Here is a 14454-nt window from a genome sequence, read left to right on the forward strand (position 1 = left end):
GGTCTTGGTCAGGACACTCTTATAAAAACAGTTTTTATCTCCATGAGGCTTCTCTTACATAAAAATGAAATAAGTACTCATAAAAAAAACGAGTAGACCAGGAGAATAAGCTGATAGTACACTCTTAAATGAGTATCCAGCATTAAGCATTAAGCTGGGTCACAGCAGAGTTTCCAGATGTGTTTTTGGTGTAAACTCCACATTGTCCACATGTGCTGCTGCTTGGCAGCTTAACCTGTCTGTCAGTAGATCTGCAGTGGACAGTCACCTCAGACCTCTGTAAGACTGGCTCTGTGCTTCCTTCTCAGCTCTCCTGAGCCCTGAAAGCTTCTTATCACATCAGAAAAGGATGACGGGGTATCATCCACAGTCTCTTAATCATCCAGGGGTAATTTCAGATGCACAGCCTGCAGATGACCTTGACTTTCTCTTTTTGAGCGGGGTGAGCACTCGTGAGGATTTAATCCGTGATTAAGAGTTTGAGGATTACTTTTGTCATGCTCTGTTTGAGGAGCTTAAAAAGAGGAGAGGCAGAGAGAAGGGGAGAGGAGGGAGATTTGGTGATAACCCAGATAGAGGTATTGATTTGGTGAGAGAACCTGCTTTACACCAGGCGGAGAGGTTTAATCAATGTGCAGACAGCTAATAAAACCAGGTGATGTGTACCAGCAGCTGGCGGTTATCTGCTCGGAGGGTTTATGTGCGTTAGTGCTTCTTTCCAATGTTTGTACCTCCATGGATTCATGTTTGTGTGTTTCAGTAATTACAGACAGTGTTTTTCAAACATAGTTTTTGATCAAAATAGGTGAAAAATACAAATTGGATTCTTTCATTTGCAAACAAGACTGACATCTTTGAATACTCCTGTTCACTCAAGGTGTCATGTCATCTCACAGGGAGGCAGGCTGCAGCTGAACTCAATTACAGCCCCCGAGACAGGCAGGCAACACAAAGAGGCAGCACCCGAACAGTGTGATGGAGAAGAGGGGCAGGTTTTTATCACTTTTTCTGATCATTTCTACAGTTCCTTTTCAACATACAGAAAGACTGAATATTGAAGCAGCCAACATTCAAGGTAAATCTCATCAAAGAAGGCTGTATTGATATCTGTGATCAGACCTCCAGTTCCTGTCCTTGGTGCCTTGGTGAATTTAAACAAGGCGGGCTTTGAGCCTCCCAGTCAACAGCTACAGTGTTCCCACCTGTCAATCAAGTCAGCTGTGCCTCTCGTAACAGAAAACTCGTAATCTTAATATCTTCTGAACTGCTGCGTTATGAAAAAATTCACCCCCGTACAGTGTGTGCCGATGGAGAAATGAGCTATCTAGACTACACTCGTCTTTTGTACCAGGCTGTAAACATGTTTGTTTCTGCTGTAAAGATCAGCTTTTTTGAATTGGTGTGTATGTGGTTTCCAGTACTTCTGAAGCCAGCCTCAAGGGGTCACTCGAATGAGCTGCAGTTTTTTTTAACACTTCCGCATTGGCTTCAATTCTTGCGGCCGGAGGTATCCGCTTGGTTTTTACTTGTTATATATAAGCGTTGTTGGAAAATAAAGCCACTGTGGATGAGCTAAAAACTGCAGTTTCTTGAGTGTCTGCTTGGCTGGGAGACCCCATTAACACTCATGCTAAAAATCCTTGTTTACAGTAGACGTTTGAACATCCTTCCTAGTACAACAAAGCATTGCTATATATGGATCCATACAGCCCATTTCTTTTTTAGTTCACATTGTGTGCGTGTGTCAAGCGGCAAACTCCGGTCTCAAACGATGAAGCCAATGCGGAAGTGATATAAACTGCCATACATCGAAAATCCGCTTGAGGCTGGCTGCAGAAACACCGGAAACCACATAGACATGAATGGGAAAAAGGCGATCTTTGCAGCATTAATAAACATGTTTACAGCCTGGTTCAAAAAACGGCTTGGCTCTATGAAGCTAATCTCTCTAATGGCACACACTGTACGGGGGGTGAATTTTTTTCTAACGTGACGGTTCAGAAGATATTAAGATTACGAGTTTTGCCCAAATAAGGACATGACTGATGTGACTCCCGGTCGGGAACACACAGCCATTGGCTAAGAGGCTCACACTACGTCACACTCTGCCTGGTTGAGTTCCGCATTACCAATATGGCTGCTGCCGTCGATTTGCTTCAAAACAGCTCTCAGGAACAGATGGGTGACGTCACGGATACTACGTCCATATTTTATACAGTCTATGGCGTGTGTACTAAAAATATTAATGCTACAAGTTTTGCTAGATTAAGACACATCGTAGCTGTTAGCGAGGCGTCCAAATAGCCTGGCTAATGCCTCTCGCTAGGTTTACTGACTGTTAGGTTGAGTCAGCATTTTCAATATGGCGACCACCTTTCCTGGGCTTCAAAACCCCTCATCAGAAACCAATGGGTGACGTCACTGAGACTACTCCATATTTTATACAATCTATGATCATAACTGAGAATCCAGAAGAAAGCTTCTTTCAGAGGTTAACATTAGGGATGCACCGTAATGAAACTTCTTTGCCGAAACGGAAAATCAGGAAACCAAGGCCGAAAACCGAAACACCGAAATAAATTATTATGCTAATTATTAGTACCATTGTATTTATGGCTATGACTGTGTACTAACCTCGGTAAAATCAAAGTGTAATGATTTAATTTAATTTCATCGATTGGAAAAATGTTGAATTTCCTCTTAAAAATGGTTGGTAACATTTTAAATGCTGAATAAATGCATGATTTTTTACATGTATCTTAACTTGAAATGACTCTGGCAGTGTTTTTGGCTCAGCGATTATGCAATATTTACAATTTCTTCTCTGTTGAATCACAGTGCTGTAAAGAACACACCATGCATGATTATGAAACTCATGTCACCAGAATGAAGCAATACTGAAATAAGTCAGAGAAGAGGAAGAATAAGAATCTCACACTGAGATTGTCTCTTACAGTTAACTCATACCATATGAGATCAGGTCACACTGAAACAACTGTGGCTTAAGTTTTGCGAGGAACCTCAGACACAAGCTCAGAGTTGAAAAAGTCACATTCAGACGAGTTTTATTCAACATTTAATGCCCAAACTTTGCAAACCTTTGGAGCCTTTTAATCCAGACTATTACCTGACATGTTTTTTGTTGCGACTTTTGCTAGAATCATTGCTTTAGCAAGACAAAATCACAGTACACCAAGTTAGTAGATTTTATGACTTGTGTTTTATTTACATGTCATAATTTTAAGAGCTCTGACACAACAAGTGTCCTTAAAAGCACCCTCTTCAAATCAAAGCCCTTCTTTTACAACAATAGATACATTCTCTCAGCTTTTTACACGTCTACCTCCTCCCCTCACTTCCTGTGCAGTTTAACAAATGACCCCGGGACAATGATAGCCAATCACTTAAGGCTACATGAACGACTCACCTCTTCTCCTGCAGAGAGAATTGGTCCTGCAAAAACAGCTGATCCTGCCAGCTGAGTCCTTCCTGTGTGGTTTTGGTGTCTTCTCACTGTGCAGGCTCCTGTGTCCTCTGAGTGCTCTGGTTTCCTCCTGCTAAATGTAAAAAGAGTGGCTTGGATACTTTAAATTGCCAGTAGTGTGAATGTGTTTTTCTCGCTGTGTGGCAGGCAACAACTTGACCCAACCTCTTATTGAGGTCATGCTGAAACCACTATAGCCCTCTTTTAACCATGAATTAGATACCCAGATATCAGAAGCATGAACACAGTCATGTTATTTCACTGCTACTTCCTAAAAACACTCTGAGATTTTTTCATGATTTGAGTAAGAAAAGTTGCTGAATTTGAACCTTGAATGCAAGTAATGGTTATAAAATATTCTCTGCAAGTTATTCCGTCAGAATCCAAGACCTCAGTTTGGTTCTCGAGTACTCTTTGAGTATTCAGGTGAATTCATCCAGTGGCAAACATATGATAGACCTGAGATGGTATCTTTCAAACTGTCTCCCACCAAAGCAGATAGAGTAAATATTCTAAGATAGGCTCCTTTTTTAAATCCTGCTGGCACCCTTCAAACACAGAAGCAATTTATAGAATTATATTATATAATATTATGTTATATAATATTATATAATATAATATTATATTATATTATGTTATGTTATGTTATGTTATGTTATGTTATGTTATATTTTATTATATTATATTATATTATATTATATTATATTATATTATATTATTATTGTTTAGAACAACTGATCATGGTACTATTATAAAGTACTTTTTAGTTTTTACTATTCTTCATACAGTCATATTATATACCCATATATATATATTTATTTATTTATATTGCTTACAATCTGTCATAATCAAACCATAATCTCACCATGTCAACCTATCACTATAGAGTAATATTTGCCTACTGCCTTTAATTACAACTATTTACACTATGTTTAACATTTGTACGTACCTTACATTTGTATTCTTATTTTTATTTATACTTATTTAAACTTATTCTCGATTTTTGCTTATGTCTGCGTTGCTGCAACAACCAAGTTCCTCCCTGTGGATCAATAAAGTATTAACTTATCTTATTATAGTAGCACATCTTGTGTCTGTTATATATTTTTCATAACATATAGATCTTTGCTTTGCTAAATAAATAATTCCCTCAAGTTTACATCTTGTTTTGCCTTGCAGAAAAGCTACTATTGAACTATCTTGTTTCCATAAATTCACTTTTTTTCGAAGTTATGTTTTTGGGCATTTTTGCCTCTAATGACTGGACAGCTGAAGAGAGACAGGAAATGTGGGGAGTAGAGAGGGGGGAAGACATGCAGTACATCGTAGCGGTCTGGAGTCGAACCGGCAACCTATGCAACGAAGACTATAGCCTCTATATGACCGCTAGGCCACCAGCGCCCCAGAAATTCACTTTTTTAACATTTGTCTTTCAGAGTATATCTTTTTTGTGAGTAAGTATCTTACAAATGAATTTGATCCTTTATCATCAATGATATCCTTTCAAAACTGGCGTATGCAATTAATGAATATTTTACATAAAGTATCTTTTTTTTACTTTTGAGTTAAACTTAACATTACTTTAAAGCACAGTATACTGATCTTGTTCACCAGGACATCTGAAAAATGTATCTTGTTTTCTACAAGAAAGTCACATGTTGTTCCTAAAGAACAAGTACCATTTTGATTCAGAATCAATGAAAGGCAATTTAAGAAGATTAATTTCTCGATTTTATAACAATTTATGAGTCTAAGTGAAGATTTATTGTTTTCATGATAACTTGTAGTTCACTGATTTTACTGACAAGGAAAGTGAATCAAATATACATTGAAACATAAAACCTCTACGTGTTGTTTGTCTCCTGTTTTTCACACATGTTCAGATGATTTTGTGGAAAAGAAAGATTAAGGTCTTCCACTGATTAAGGCTGTAGCTTCTCTTCAGCATGGCATGAAGGCAGGAGTCAGGAAATCAGCTGTGGTCACGTGTCGCATGCGTAGGCGGGGCTGTGCGTCTGCGCCGGCCAGTAGCAGCGCAGCGTCGCTCCAGGTCCCAGCAGCTCCATGGGAGGAAAAAAACACCAAGAGAGGAGCCGAATAACGGTACACTCCAATATTTATGGAGCCGACCTCTGCATTTAATTGCACTGTATCCGCGTCTCCTGTTGTGATGCATAGGTGAACAGAAGCGTGTGGAAGAGGACTCGGAGAGCAGCGTTTTGGGGCTGACGAAAACAAGCGGTCCACCATTGTCTGCGTAGAAATAAGAATGGCCTGGATGTGGAAGGTAAGAGGGGGTTTCTCTCACAGATATTAGTCTGAAATGGGGGGAAATGAGGCAAAAACACATTCGGAGCTCCTGACGTGCTCGGCTGTACGTGCTTGTGCATATAACCAGATGTGAGGTGAAATGTGAGCCGGTGGAGCTGTGCTTGTGTTGATGCTCCGTGGAGGTAATTATCCCTCCTCTTGTGTCTGTCTGCTCGCCTCTTTTCTTTCCCTGGGGTTCCTTTTGGGGAGTCTGAATTTGTGTTTTTCGTTCGTGTACATGAAGGAAGAAGCCAGGCCCTCGTGTTTGTTGGTATTCAGATCATGTTTGTGTGTTTTTTTTAGCCCGTGGACACTAGCAGGCAGATGCAGGCCAGCCAGCTGTGCTCACATCATCCCTCATGACATGTTCAGGTGTTGACAGAATGTCAGGAGTTTCAAGCATTTATATGACCTGAAGTTGCTCTTTCTCCTTGCTCTTTGTTTCATCCTTTGCACTGCAGTTATAAATCAAAGATGCATTTGATTTGATGTCTTTCTTTCGAACATGTAAAATAGAAAAAAAAACAACATACAAGTAAAAAAGAAGAAATAGTTATACAAAAAACACAAATCAATCAGTTCCATTAGCAAGCACTGAAACATTTTACTTTACATGTGCGAAAAGGAATAGGAAGAAGTTAAAACTTATCTAATCCTACCCCTTTATTCACTATTTTCTGGCATTATATGAGTGCATTCCCACAAAACAAATCTTCATACTAACACCTACAATCAAAAGCAAACCCCTCATGATTATCAACACTTCCCTCTTGTACCTCATGAAAATTACTTATTTATACCTCTTACTGAACTGGATTGTGTTCTGACATTGCTGTAGCTCCATATTGAGTCTGTTCCACAGTTTTACAGCACAGATTAAAAATACAAAAACTTCTCCTTGTGGTCCGAACACTCACCATCTATAATCTTAAGTTCCCTCTTAAGTTATGCATCAATGTACAAAAGCCTGTCAGAGTTGAAGACATTAGTTACTTAGAACACTACACTACCCATTAAGAGTTAAACTAATCTTTGTTTCAAACTAAAAAGCATAATTTTGCACCCATTTTCTCTTTATAAAATGTTAAGAAGCTTAATATGCAAAATTACTGAAATTCATTCTTGATGCTAAAAAAGTTTGCGAAGTGTTTGTTGTTTTCTTGATATCACAGTTTTAGTAACTAAATGCATGAATAAAGCCAAATACAACAATGTCAATTACTGCTTTACAAAGTTCAGGAAAGTGTTTTAGAAAAGCTTGCTATTTTTTCAACTAACTGTCTAAAATCTCCAATTATTCTCAATCATATAAACATTAACAAACAAACAAACACAAATAAATAGAAACAATAATCATCCTCACACTTCAGAGGATTTGTTGAAGACAGTCATCAGCTCCATTTGCGTATTTAGTTATTGTTTCATGATGTGGAGTATCACAACACAGTGAAACATATCTATCACAGTTTCTAGGGGTCAAATGTAATATTTTCAAATTTCTGTTTTTGTACAAGATAATGTCAACCCCCCCCCTCCCCCCAAAAAAAGTGTCTGCATTTGAAAGGCTGTAACCTAGAAGACTTTTATTTTCATGCTTAAAAGGGACTTGAACAATCCATCAATGATCAATACTTCAATGCTAATCACTTGTTGCTCTTTTTTTATTCCAGCAAACAGTAGACATTTGATTTACAAGTGTACAAGACTAAAAACAGCTGCAAACTATTGATTCTGGAGACAGATGAGTCAAAGAAAGGATGGAGAAAATGCTGGATGTCTATAGACTAATTTGACTATCAAATCAGCTCCAGTAGACTCCAGTGTGTTTGTGAGAAGAGATGCTTGTCAGTCCTGACATGCACATACAGTACTTTCTTGTTCAATCATGCCACTGGTACATCACTTCCATGCAAATATCACACGTGACGCCCGGGCATTTAAACACATTCTGCGAATCAATGAAAACAAAAGCAAAATGGTTTGCATGGAAAATATTTCTTAACATCTTGTTTCTGTTCAACGAGCAGTCTCAGTCTTTACGTCACTCTTTGCATCAGTTGCAAAGTATGTCATTGGAAAAACTCAGGGGATTTATTGTTAAGTTTAAAACTCCAATCCTTTCCTGTTATCAGCACAGAGTTTTAAAAGCATGTACTGAACACATTTGGATTCACTCTCTTTTTTTATTTCCCGTTGGGTCATATGTTTCCTGATTCATTTGATAATCTTTCCGACTTAGGTTGGGTTTTAGAGAGGCAAAATGCTGGTACATCTGCTGACCCACTTTTTTAGTTGAATTTTGAGTGTTCTCTACTTTTTGTTGTGCAGTGTTGAAAAAAACATCCAACTAATTTGGAGAAGCAACTTCACATGTTCTTAGTGCAGTACTCTCTCAAGCAACTGGTCAGTTATTTTGATTATAAAACAGAAAACAATGTAACAAAGGTCATCACGTGCAAACATAAGCTTACATCATCATTTCCTTTTCTGTTTGCCCCACATGTCAGAACACAAAGATGTTCACTTTGACACCTGAAACGAAGAAAGGTAGCAAAACATCTCACCAATGAGAAACTGGATGTGGGAAGTGTTTAGCATCTTTGCCTACATTGACTGAGACTTTCTTTAAGTTATGTTTTGGGGCATTTTTGCCGTTATTGTATAGGAAAGCTGGAGAGAGACAAGAAATGTGTGGGGGAAGACATGCAGTGAATGGTAAAGGCGGGGAGTCAAACCCAGAAAGCAGGTGATGTCTGTGATGAGGACTATGGCCTCTGTATGTGGGGTGAGCGCTTAGACCGCTAGGCCAACGGCGCCCCACATAGACTGAAACTTTGAGTGAATTTAGATTAGCGCTGAAATTATTCTTAAAATATGAACTTTATGAATGGTAGAGTATGAATGGTACTGAAACTTGAGTATTGTGTGGGTGCAGATTAGGGATGGACTGATTTTAAGCCATAGCTGATTATGGGGGGCATTATTTGCAATCATTGGCTTTTTCTGTATCAGCATTTTATTTGACAGATCCAATAAGTAAATCAAAAAGAGTGCTACTTTGGCTCTGCTACCAGTGTGTCTTTCCCTCTGGGTCCGTCTTCACTCACCCCTTTCTCACCTAATGTCCTGCCCACAACACTATCTGACAGGCTGGACGCCACAGGACTGTGTGATGTAAATGTACTGTAAGTATAACAGGTTACTTCTTAACTCCTGTATGTGACGTTGAAAGTTTCAGTTTTGATTAAACTGTTGCTAAAAGTATTTAAGCAACATCTTGTGTTGGAGTTTATAATATTCCACATTCTAAATGTTGAAAGTTTTTCATTTTTACTGTAGCAGTATCAAATGTCTGTTATCAGTCTCATGATCTAAGAATAGTCTATCACCCCTTCTCAACCGATGCAAACCATGTTCTAGCTCCGGGCTGGTGCTCGCGCTGGTTCGGAGCTGGATGAACCTGCTTGAGCCCTTGGAAGAGCCACGTCATGACATCACTTTTATGTGACCACTTTTCCCAGCAGCGCTAGCGTGAACTTTATCTCACAATAACAACAATGGCAGACAACGTAGCATGCTTGTTGGTGTTGCTCCCTGCTTTTCGGAATCACATGAGGTCCCGAAGAGAACTTATCCAACTTTACCAACACTTCTGTGCTACTCGTTGTGCTTTTCATGGACAGCGACTTCACCCATCGCCCCTCGGCCCTCACTCCTCACCTCTGAAGTAAGCGGTTCGTGGTTCTAGACCAGCAAAGAGTTGGTGCTGCTCTGGAACCTGTTTTCCTGGCCGGGGGTTGGTTCTCTTGCAGTGGAAACACAAAAAAATGGTTCTCAATTGAGCACTGGCTCCGAACCGGCTCAGAAACTGCCTTGGTGGAAAGGGGTATATCAGTATCGGCCCTGAAAACGCAATGTCCTGTCGACCACTAGTACAGATTAGGGGTGAGCCCGACTAAAGATTTGCTTAGTCGAATCTGATTCATCAGATTTTGCCCATAATCGACGAATAGTCGAATGTTTGTTGTTTTTTCTTATTGACCCAAAGTCTGCATGATGGTGACCGCATGACAATATTACGCATAACCATTTACAATTAAGAGACTCGTAGCTTAAAGTAAATGGGACAACAGAATATTATAAGCATAAAACTCAGATTTTTTAAATCTATATTGTAAAAACAACGTGGTGATGGAGAGAAACTCAAATAAGGCCACCATCCGTTAAACATGGAACAACGCGCCACTATAGAATAAGGAATCAGGAGATATTTAAACAGTGTTCACACAGCGGAGAGGAGAGCAGCGCTGCAGAGGGTAGTTCGTCCAACTTAGGACTAAACTTTTGTATAATGTTCAAAATCAAACCTGAACCAGCTAAAGGGTTTTTAAATCTCTTAACAGAACCTTTTAAACCAGTCTTTCATCACGTCTTTGTCAGCTTGAGTCTTTTCAAATTGTACGTGAGGAAAACCATCGTGTGTACGGGCAGAAGTGCGCTCCTTGCTTTGTTGACTGTAAATCCTGTCTTTGAGAATATCGTCTCTGATGGCGTGGAGGTGGATGGGATGCTGTGGATTGTTTTTGTGGCTTCGGACAGTTTTGGGTATCCCTCCTCGTTCTTTTGGCCCCGTACAGTTTTTGTGTGGTCCGGTAATCCTTGATCTCACAGCCCTCTTCATGAAGCTGCTCCTCATCTTCATCACTAATTTTTAGAATCAACTGAAGTTTTATTTCCTGACATTTTGAGCTACCATGAACGTAGAAAGATTTAAAGGCCAGCTGAGGTATCGCTGCTCCACAGGTCCCGCTAAATGGTCCACCTTTAATTACCAGGGGAGATTTAATTACCACTTTGAGGAGATTTAACACTTCAAGAGCTGTTCTCAGAATTACATTAAATAAGTCTATATTCATATCAAAATAGGCTATATGAGACACTATTTTTAAGGGAAACGGGAAAATAATGTAAAATTAGACATTGAGCACCCCCATGGTTTGAATGGAATGATCCACGTTTCATATGCACATATTCGACTATGAGATTGGCAGTCGACTAAGGCTTGTTAGAACGAATAGTCGAATATTCGACTATTTGGGGTCACCCCTAGTACAGATATTGATATATCATACTGGAGCCAAAAAAGTCTTATACCACAGAATACACGCATTTTCATTAGAAAGAATAACACAGAAGCATTATGAGGTCATATAACCAGAGTATGATTTTGATTAGACTCAGTAAACTCCAGTAATGAATTATCGCCTGATCCCTAATCCCAAACACAGTGACACTAAATCTCATTGATGTGTAAGTGCTGAGGATAAATACATTATAATGATTATTCTCTCACGCTGCAGCTGTAGTTCAAGACAGACCTCAGATATTCTTTGTTGTTGTTGTCACACTTGATTATTTTATCTGTATTTTATGATGCAAAAGAGTCTTCATTTATTTGAAGGCGCTTTGCTTCCCGTCATTCCTCCGACACCAACATGAAAAAACAAAGTCTTTATTAATAAATTGTCACTTTTACAAACTCGTTCAGGCTGTTTTTGTTTTCCGAGACAGGAGATCATTTCACCGATTTCAGAAGCATTAAGAAGGAAAACATAATTACAGGGTACAAATTACAGAGGGATTGAATCTCAGTTAGGAGTGGACTGAAGTAAATGAGCTGTGACTTTAAATTAAACACCGCCATTCTTCTTGTTTGTGCTCCTTTAGGGTGCAAGGAGCTGAACATCATTATGACACAGGCTTTAGAGAGACTAATCCATATTTATAGCTTCACAAGGCTGATGGTGCTGCTGACAAGCCAAACATGTCATCATCAAGTAGTATGCTCTACATACCAGCCCACTACTCTACTCATTTATTTTACTTAATGCTGGTGTGTGCAGCAGTTTCTGATCAAACTCAACCCTGATTCCTGTAAGTAAGACATAGAATACCATCCATCCATCCATCCATCCATCCATCCATCCATCCATCCATCCATCCATCCATCCATCCAGACAGAAACAGCCCTCCAAGGATCTTGTGAGCAGCAGAAGATGTATGAATGGGTAAAGTGAGGACTGATGTTTGGATACATGAAAAAATATGCTTATCCCTGCTCTACTGTACTACGGTTGTTCAAAAACTGCAGCCCCAGCCTCTATCTTATTATCATGGTCCTTCTTTTCTTGTCTTACTTGTTGTGCTACCACACAAACTGCCATCATCACACCTTTTTTATAAATCACTTCCCTCATCATCACTGTCTTGGTCTTCATCCAAATGTAGATTAACTAAATACAAACTAGAAGAAACTGCAAAGTAAAATATGAAGGGATATATTTGTTTAAGCTCGTACACGTCCTGTGGACTGATATCAGCTGATCTGCAAATAATTTGGTATCCACCAGTTACAGTAACACATAAACGTATATTTGTTGCTTTGCATTGATTTCAATCAATTAATCTTTCTTTATATAGCGCCAAATCCCAACAAATGTTATTCCACAACGTTTTACAAACAGAGCAGGTCTAGACCGTACTCTGTGTTATTAATAACAAAGACCAAACATCAAGACAGGATAAGATACAGTCCTATCTTTTAGCAAATTACAGTGCCAACTAAGGACAGACTTCCTTTATCAGGCAGAAACCTCAAGCAAGACCAGATTCATGTTCGACAGCCATCTGCCTCGACCGATTGATTTGTGTGGCGCCATCTTGCTCAGCGGCAATTACTGCAATGTTAATCCACGTGTGCTGCTGCCTGCTGATTGTGACAGCGGTATAGATGGTGGGATTAAATACATTAGACAGCTGTTGATGACGGTACCTTAATCACATGAACTTAGCATTATCTAGACCTATCACATACACAACGGTTACAACAACATCCTGATTACATGAAGATAAACAGAGAAAAGACTTCATTATATCCACCACATGTTTGCACCACAAGTGCTATGTGATGCAACACTTATACGGTAGTTTCATCAATCAGTTAACAGCTGTGTTTAATCATCACAGACTAGTTGCGTCATCAGATCTTTTTCTAATCATTATCCAATAAGCATCTTTTAAGATGTATTTATTTTCTTGCTACAGCAAGGGGACCATTGCAGCTTCTGAATTAGCTTGCTAACTAGTAGAAGAACGTTGTATATGAGATCAGTTCTTAAATCGTCTGGCGATGAATAACAAAATGCAAACAACAGGTCACTGAGAGAAATTTCTGATAATTAAAAAGAATATTGATCCACTTCTGAGGAATATCTTAGTCCTCTGTGCAGCCGGTGAATCATTGTAAGGAGTCCGCTCTCATACAGCGTGACTCTTAAGTTAAGTTTTGTGTGCTGTGCAAAGTTAAGAAAGTTACATTTTTCATGTCTGATAGAGCAACTGAAACTCCACAGGTTCCTCCAGATGTCATCTACATCTTAGTTTAAATTAAAGTTACGAAGAGAGTAGAGGTAAAAATGAAAAACTTATCACTTCAGAGAACAACTAGTATTTAATCTTGCAGATGTTTTAGAGACGCCACTGCAATAATCGCGGCTCGTTACCTGAAGTACCTCAGATGTCTTTCTGTTAGATTATGATGTGTTTTATTTCACTACTTTTTTCTGAAGATGTGTGCATTTTATTTAATTTCAATAATTGCGAATAACAGTATTCATTGTTTTCCCCCAAAAAAGTTCTTGTTTGGCTCATAGACTGTATAAAATATGGACGTAGTATCCGTGACATCACCCATCTGTTTCTGAAGCGCTGTTTTAAGGCCAATTATTGGAGGGAGCCATATTGCTGCTGTCGAGCAATTGTGACTTAAAGAGGCGGGCTTTGAACCTCCTCGCCAACAGTTACAGTGTTCCCGCCTATCAATCAGGTCAGGTGTGTCTCTCATTGGAAGACCGTCTTAGTCATTTTTGAATTGGTGTGTATGTGGTTTCCGGCATTTCCGGAGCCAGCCTCAAGCGGATCCTCGATGAACTGCAGTTTTTAGCACTTCCGCATTGGACTCATATTTTTAGACCGAAGGTTGCCACTTGGTTGGGCTGTGTAAGTTTGTAAAATTACTATTTACTGAGTTTGTGATTCTAAAGCAGTTAAAGAGACTTTTAATTTGAAGGAATTATTTTTTCAAAAAAAAATCTTTTTTATTTGAAAGGTCATCCTTAGAGTTGTTTTGATAGTTGGATGATTGAAATTGCGCTCAATGAAATATAGTGTAATGAAGGCCTGAATGACATGAACAATGTCAACTAAAGTCCCTGAACCTTAAAGGGAAATAATACAAATAAAATATAATAAGAAACAACTCAAGAAGTGCATCTCTAATAATGTGCAAATTAAAGTGCTGTTATGTCAGTGTTAAAGTTTCTTCACCTGCATAAACTGATTGCCAGTAAAAATGAGACGAGTTAGTGTAAGTAAAAAGTGACAGTCACATGATGGAGTAATAGCAAATTGGAAATTCTAAAGATATGACATCTTTGTTTTTTATGGATAGTTATTGGAAGTTCACAGTCGTTCTCCTCTTGCCTGCTACATTTTCTGACCCTCCCGTGTACCTCACCTGCTTCATCTGTCATAATTGATTCACGTAATCGGTTTCACCAACCTTTCCACCTCAGCTGTCATTAAGTCTTATTTGGTGACAT

At 39.0% G+C, this 14454-nt stretch overlaps 1 protein-coding gene across 1 annotated transcript in view; it reads left to right on the forward strand.

Moving 5' to 3' along the window:
- Positions 1-14454, forward strand: part of st6galnac3 (ST6 (alpha-N-acetyl-neuraminyl-2,3-beta-galactosyl-1,3)-N-acetylgalactosaminide alpha-2,6-sialyltransferase 3) — a 115655-nt gene that overhangs the window by 7399 nt on the left and 93802 nt on the right. The window contains 1 exon segment of the mRNA XM_034703648.1: positions 897-992. Within this exon segment, the coding sequence (XP_034559539.1) occupies positions 897-992 (96 nt within the window).

This window comes from Notolabrus celidotus, chromosome 15 (genome assembly GCF_009762535.1).
Source record: "Notolabrus celidotus isolate fNotCel1 chromosome 15, fNotCel1.pri, whole genome shotgun sequence".
NCBI lineage: Eukaryota > Metazoa > Chordata > Actinopteri > Labriformes > Labridae > Notolabrus > Notolabrus celidotus.